Below are 8,270 nucleotides of genomic sequence, written 5' to 3'. Positions count from 1 at the left end.
TATATATATAAATTAAAATTACGTAAAATTTTTATAATAAAAAAGTTGTTTGAGAAAATAATAAATTATACATTCTTTTTTCAGATGTTTATACTATTTTAGCTCAAATATAAAACTGGAAACCCACGTAATAGACTGCGAAAAATTGAACGATTGAACCATTAGGTTACCGAGCAAAGACAAGTGGTTGAGTTTCGATAACTACAGAAAGAACGTATCCCGTTCATAGTCTACGTCGACTTGGAATGCATCCTGGAGAAGAGAGGGATATCGAAATGTCCAGCTACATGTACCAGCATCACCGGATATTTAGTTTAGCATATTATATCTGCTGTTCGTATGACGATTCGTTATGCATATATATATAAGTTATGTATATATAAGTTTTGTCGCGGTAACGATTGCGTCACGTGGTTCGCCGAGGAACTTAAAAGCTTAGCGTATAAAAGAAAGACTATCTTGTCCACTAACCATAGCAGATTTTATGCGAGATGATATGATAAAGTTTAACAACGCTACGCACTGCCACGTGTGAAAAAACCGTTTGAATCGGATGATATACGGGTACACGATCATTGCTTGACCGGGCGATACAGAGGTCTCGCTCATTCAAATTGCAACTTGAATTACAGAGATTCATATTGCATTCTCATAGTTTTTCGTAATTTATCGGGATACGACGCGCATTTTATTATCAAGGATATAGCTATCGCGTATAAAGGACAAGTAGATACTTCCTATAACAAAAGAAAAATATATGTCCTTCACACGACACTGCAAATAATAAGAAAAAATTTATAAATTTAGTTTTATTGATTCTTATAAATTTCTCAGTATTAGTTTAGAAAAATTGGCGTTGTATCTTGATAAAGATAAATTGAAAATTATACGATCAGAATTTTTCAACTTCAGCGCGGAGGATAAGATTTCGATCTTCTCACACGCAAAGGCATATTTTCGTACGAGTATATTGACTGCGTCGAAAAGTTAGAGGAAAGTTACTATTGCGTGAATTGTTTTAGCTCGCTGACAGATGATACCATATCCGAGAGCGATTACGTGCACGCCATCAACGTGTGGTTTTTCATTCGAGCGCTCGGTGAATGTAGCGATTTGTATTTAAAGACAGACATTTTGTTGTTAGCAGACATTTTTGAAAATTTCCATAAGTTGCATCACGAGTTACGGGTTTGAATAGCCGCGTATTATTATACATTACCGGGTTTTACGTGGGATGCGATGTGAAAACACACGTGTACAATTCGAACTTCTTCGGATATCGCCATAGTCACGTTCATCATGGTATACATGGAAGTCTGAGCCAATGCTCAAAAGATATGCACGAGCTAACAATAAGTATATGTCGTATGATCCATCGACGTACCTTATGTACTTTGACGTTAACAATCTGACGGTTGGACAATGTGTCAATCGTTATGCCGATTTTCGATGGGTTGACAATGTAGAAAATTTTGATGATACGACCGTCGTGACAGATTCACCTATGGATTACGTTCTCAAGGTAGACTTAGAGTATTCGCAACATCTTCACGACGCTCACACAGACCTATCATTCTGTTCAACGCTTGAGAAACCATCCGACAAATGAGAAGCTACATTATATGATAAGAAGCATTATGTAATTCATTATCGTAATCTATAACAATATATTCGTCACGGTCTCAAAATCGCAAAAATTTATCGTGTACTGCAATCTCCGTGGCTTCGCGAATACATCGAACTCAATGAATTTTAGAACTCTTGCCAACGAGTTTGAGAAAAATTTATATAAATTAATGAATAATGCTGTATTTGTAAAATCACAATGGACAATGTGCGCAATCACGTCGACGTGCGATTTATAACGTTGGGATGGGAGATACGATGTGGAGGCAATGATCGCGAAACCAAATTTTCATAATAGAAGCTTTTTTTTCCGAATCTAGTCGCGATAGAAATGCGTAACTCGAGGTGAAATTCGACAAACCGATATACATGGATATGTGTATCCTCGATATATCCAAGACATGTTTATATGAATTTCACTACGAATTTCACCATGGCATATTTCGCTATTTCGCGAAAATTGTAAAGTTATGTACACTGATACGGATAGTTTCATTTATTATTGTACATCAAGTGCAACAATATCTACGATATTATGAAATATGATATCAACCAATTCGATACTAGATTATGCGATCGACAATGCGTATTGTATTTCGCTAGCTAATAAAATAGTTCCAAGCCTTAATGAAATGGCACGATCATGACCGAATTCGTCGGGCTTAGAGCAAAAATGTACGCTTTGCGCATCGATGGGAAGAAGGACACAAAGAAGGCAAAAAATGTCAAAAGTAATATTATATAAAGTAATATTATGTGATTACACGCAATGTCTGAATAATAAAATTGAAATGAAACAACAGTAATCTTGCATAAGATCTAAATTGCATGTACACAGTATCCGAAACGAAAATTGCTCTAAGTCCGTACAATGACAAGCGATACATTGTGCCAGATTCTAGACACACTGCCAAGGGGGCATTATAAAATATTATCATATAATAAAAGAAAAGAGAAATAAATAAAATGAATCTCATTTTTTGTACACTTATATAATATTTGTAATAAAAAAAACTTATTTTTTTGTATGTATTTTTTAACTTAAAAAGAACCTCAATTACAATGTTTGCATATTATAATAAATATATATGGTAATATATAATTTATTTATAACATATTGTCCTTATGTATGAATTGTGCGAATTATAAATCCCAGCCATTTCACGTAAACGTCATTCCCCTTTTTGCGCAACACTTTTTCAATTTGGTATATATCGGGATTAGCGATGCGATGTAACTCATATTCGTAGAATCCTCCAGGGACCGGTTTTCCGCGATAATCTTCCAGAAAATACGTCACGGGATTAATTTTTTGTACTTTGATGATTCTAAACACCTCCGTGGTCCAATTTAGCATGTAATCTTTCTCAAAAATCGTTTTGAATTTGCTCATACGTACCGAGTCATCCACTTTTAATCGATGGAGTGACGGTCTTTATGTTATTATACGCACCGTGTTTAAAAGTTTGTTGACGATTGTGGAAGTCACATCGATAGGTTGCATAACAATAGTTCGATGTTTTCGTGTGTTGTACTTTGACATGAGACGCGGCAGCAATTCAGTCGATCCATTTGTAATTTCTATTGTGCGTAAATTGTTTCCAGATATCGATTTTCAATGTATGATTGAACCATTGGACGATTGATGCCTTCATTACGGAATACGTTGAATAATGATTTATGTTTTTCCAAGAATTTTTGCACATTTGTACTGTAAAATTCTTTTCCCATATTGATTTGCAAATTTTCCGGGCAAATCTTCTATCGTCTCGAATTATCTTTGCTATCGCTATAGCCATCTCGTTTCCATTCTTTGTTTTGAGTGGCATGGCCCAGGCATGCTTACTCAACACATCGATAACGATAAGAATGTAGTGATAACCTTTGTTGAATCATGTGTTGGGATGCATATCAACCTGCCACAAGTCATCGTATCCGTAAACTATGCGTGGAAAATTTTTTTCTCGCTGGAGCCTGCAGTTCTTTTATCAGTCATCATTTTTCAAGATTTTTCTCTCAGACATTTTTTTGTTATGGTATGCAAAAAATGTTACAAAGATCTTACGCAAACGTTATTGATCAATGTTTCGACCTCGACTAAAATTACTGCATATTCCCATTCAATTTATAATAAGGCCAGCTTCACGAAGCTTATCGAGCTCCTCAATAATGGATAAGATTTCGTTATCGTAGCCATTATGACCTGCCTGATGCAAAGCCTCAAACAATCGAAGACGATCTACAAATTCGTTAGAATCAATGAATATAATCGATTTTATCATTTAGGGTCATGGCACGCGGTATTACTTTTCTGACTTTTTTACCTAATTTGTTGTTTAGTTTCCTGGCGCGTGATATGCCCGTTCTAACTTGTATTTTACTTGACACCAAGAGTGCTATTATATTCTATTTGTACCTCCATTTGCCCCACTATTAGATTATCCATTTTATGACTGCCCCTATGAGCATTCGTTGCCAACAGTATATTTTTATATGCTTATTTATCATTCTCTGTGTAAATAGTGTCGTCGGGAATTCCTTTGAAAATTAATTTATACAACCCAGGTGTATCTTTGTATTTTATTCCATCTATAATTACGAAATCACTCATGCCTAAATCGGACTGTTTATCATCGAGCATCATGCCGTTCTCACTGAGATATACGCCATAAACGTGATCGATCTCTTTTTCTCTGTCGCCATCGAGAAGCATGTTTACATATTTTTGTCTCAGCGAGTTGATTATGCAACTCTTCACTTGTTGCGTTTGCAAAGACTGTTTAATTAATGTTTCAAGCGGTTCATTGAGCCTTTCATAAACATCTTTGGCTAAGGGAGAATGTAAATATTCGTACGATAATTTGCATGATGCGGTCGATTTAAGTGACTCTGACAATCGGTTCTTTTGTTCGTTGCTTTTTAGATGATAATATTAATTGAAGCCATGCTTTATCCATCCAGAAACCATCATCATCATCTTCTTCGATAACTTCGTTATCTTTAGATTTTCGTTTCTTAATAATTTTATCCTTTGCAATATTTACTTCTTTTTTAATCGGCTGAGATTCCTTGTATATGTATGATTCCAATATTTTCAACAATCTGTTTCAGAGATTCGACGATAAGCTGAAAGTCTCTCCAGCGCTATGTCTTCATTTATTTTACCGGTTTTCAAAGACTTTTTACGAATTGAATCACTATGATTTTCGCAATCTGCTTCGCTATCCTCTCACGATCATTCAGCTCCTTGCTGTTATCCATGTTGTACTCGAGAGGAATCGTTGCGTAATTGACATATCGATAACGACTAACCATGTTACGATATTCGCATATTCATTAAATCCTTTTCTGTATCATCCATTTGTGAGGGCGCTGTCTTTGTCTATCATTACAATCCATACTTTTGCTGCCAACAGCAGCAACAGTTCGCAGAAATCCTCGTAAGACATATCGGTATTTATGATCATATATGTTTCAGATTGTTACCATCCTGTTTGAACAAGATTAACAGATTTTCATTATCACGTATAAGATGCTTCGGTATCTTTGCATATATCTGACAGAGATAGAAACAGTCGACATCCGCGTGTCGACTCATCGCAGAGTATTCTCTGATTGTGTCTTGCTTATTGCATGCTACATTATCAAAGACGAAAATAGAATTTGGAAGCACCTCGTTCGGTGAAATGACATCGCTATTATTGGAGAATGAGTAAAATAATCAATTTCCTCGGAGCTAATAAATTCTCCAAGTATCGAGATTTTAGTTGAGCAACGATTTTAGTTGAGCAACGATTTCAAGTACACGTACGTTCTCGAAGCGTATGCCACGTGGACTTTCCAGTAAACTTCAGTTCGTAAACGTTCAGTCCAATAAACGTTCGTTTTATCGCAGTTTGATCGCAGTAGATCGCAGATAATATAGAAACGATATCATGATAATATAGAAATCAGCAATATGTTTCTATGCATGCGCATTTCTTTTTCAGTCTGCACTTTGGTGTCGACATTAATTATTTCGATATTTGCGATTGTAGCACTCACATCTTCAACCCCTCCATACTATAAACTGAAAAAAATTGCATCGAAAACGGATCTATTTATAGAAGCGCGAAACTGTTTAGTATTGAAAATGTTTCTTATTGATCGGATAACTGTGACATACCATACATAGTTTAATCATCAAAGAGTTGGAATATATACCGAAAATTATTTTGTTACAAAAGTTTAAAAATTACACAGATCAACAGATCTGTGGGACAAATTATCTGAGCATATAAAAGCTAATTCAGAAGTTCAGCAATATCGGTGTCGGTGCTTGAAACATTGTAATTTGCCTTGTCATCGTATATCGATGGTCTCTCACCATTTATAAAAAATTGCTGTGAACTACAATAAAAGGCTTTTTTAAGTCACGCGATAAATGCACTTCCATTCGAATTATCTTCGAATTCAATCCGATCCAGGAACGCTTTTAGAAAAGCGAATGACTAGAGGCGATTGAGGCATTAATCCGTTTGGATTAGGTGTGTTGCAAACACGAAATAACTTATTCATGAAACGAAAGATCTTGTGAAACGACACGTAGCTGATAAAATACTCGCCGAGAAGGCATGGAAACGGATTACTGCGACAGATTTGACTCTCGGAGAAAGAGCTGCTGCCACTCTACTGGACGGCTATGAAAACCAAGACGAAAATCGGTATGGATTTGAAAACAAAAAAGAAATCAATGAAAAAGCGAATACTTTCAGTAGCGAAATGCGGCGGTTTCTTACCTACCAGATAAATATGAAACCGGAATTTTTTTATAGAAAATACACGTTTACTGTAATGATAAAAAATATTTTATTCGATGTATTGCCCATCGGTAGCTATACATTTTTTCCACCTGTTTGACAATTTGTGGATGCCACGCCAAAAAAATTGTTGTTCTTTGAGCCAAACTAGTCACCTAGCCATTTTCGTACATCTTCATAAGAAGTGAAGCGCTGCTGAGCAAGTGCGTGTCCCATCAATGCAAATAAATGGTAATCGGACGGAGCCAAGTCTGATGAGTAAGCTGCATGCGAAAGTATTTCCCAACCAAATGCCTCAATCGTTTCCTTGACCAATTTTGCTGTGTGTGATGCATTATCATGAAACAAAATCACTTTGTGTTGTCTTTTTTGACATTCCGGTCGTTTTACACACAAAGCTTGATTCAAATTGATCATTTGTTATCGATAGCGTTCAGTATTAATGGTTTCGCCAGGTTTTAGCAGTTCATAATAGATCACACCTTTCTGATCTAAAAACACAGAGCATTGTCTTCCGTCCACAGCGATTTGGCCTTGCAATCGATGTCGATGGTTCGCCTGAAGTTACCAGGTATGTAAATATGAAACCGGAATTTACCAAGATGGCCATAGCTGTCAATGTAGTTGCCGTCAGACGGCGCTATTGACGCCATTTCCTTGTTCTGACATTTGACAAAGATTTTTAACTCACAATAATACAAGTTTCATACAACAGTATAGTTTGTAATAGCGTTGAACATGTCGAATTTTGTGCCTTGAAACTACGATTTGCGGACAGCATTGATTTTCTGTTACCATTTGAAGAAAACTGCTGCAGAATCGCATCGAAGCTTACGGTGAACATGCTAAATCACAGTGCTTTGAGTGGTTTAAAAAATTTAAAAGTAGCGATTTTGACGTGAGAAACGTGGAAAACCACCGAAAAAGTTTGAAGACAGCGAATTGCAAGCATTGTTGGATGAGAATGATGCTCAAACTCAACAATAACTCGCGGATCAATTGAATGTGACACGAGAAGCCGTCTCAATATATTTGAAATCCAATGGGAAAGATCCAGAAGATGGAAAAATTGGTTCCACATGAACTGAATAAAACAGCAGGAAAACTGAAAAACCACTTGCGAAATGCTGCTCGCCAGGTACAAAAGAAAGTTATTTCTCCATCGAATTGTGACTGGCGATGAAAAGTGGATATATTTTGAGAATCCTAAGCGTAAAAGATCATGGGTATCATAAAAGATCATACTCTTCATCTTCTTTGCGAAGCGTTTTTTCTCTCGCACTATTGTTGGGACGAGATTGTAAAATTGCACGTCTTAGATACTCGTTTATGTCACATATTTCGTACGTATATCCTTCCGGAATGACAATTATTATTGTCATCTTCGTGGAAGTAAAATTCATTATTCAATTTACATTATATATCGTATGGTAAGTTTCAAAGTCCGAGCTCAGACCAAGCTCATACCATAAAATTGCCATCGCTCAAATCTATGGCCGGAAAGTAGCAGACGCGAAGACACTACTCTTACCATAAGCGTAAATGTCAGTGACATGTTTGAATGAATACTGAGTTGGAAAAGTGCAATGTCCTTAAATTGATCGTCAGACGTCTGTAAAAACTGCAGACACAGTTGTTCAAGTTGTTACTTTGATCGTAATGTTGATAATGCGTACGATTATACTCGATTTGCGTTACGTTCAAATATCGCACCAATTCCTTCGAAGATTGCTGTCAAAGTAAATAGCACGATCTCTCCGCTTCGCATACGCCACTCAATGAGTATGGTAGGCTTAATTGCAGTTACACTGAAAAAATATTAGGTGTACAATTTTGCTTCCGCCG

General features: G+C 36.3%; 1 protein-coding gene across 1 annotated transcript; it reads left to right on the top strand.

The window, feature by feature from the left end:
- Nucleotides 1-1,324: 1,324 nt before the first annotated feature.
- LOC105622974 lies at nt 1,325-1,609 on the top strand. The gene has a single exon (XM_012204378.1). It carries the CDS (start codon nt 1,325-1,327, stop codon nt 1,607-1,609), a length of 285 nt encoding a protein of 94 aa, XP_012059768.1.
- Nucleotides 1,610-8,270: the final 6,661 nt, after the last annotated feature.

Source organism: Atta cephalotes (assembly GCF_000143395.1).
Source record: "Atta cephalotes unplaced genomic scaffold scaffold00051, whole genome shotgun sequence".
Taxonomy (NCBI): Eukaryota; Metazoa; Arthropoda; class Insecta; order Hymenoptera; family Formicidae; genus Atta; species Atta cephalotes.
The sequence above is the reverse complement of the archived record's forward strand: the minus strand, read 5'-3'. Positions and strand labels throughout refer to the sequence as shown.

Excerpts from the sequence above, each read along its gene's own strand:
- LOC105622974 (XM_012204378.1), top strand. The coding sequence starts at position 1,325 with ATGCTCAAAAGATATGCACGAGCTAACAATAAGTATATGTCGTATGAT.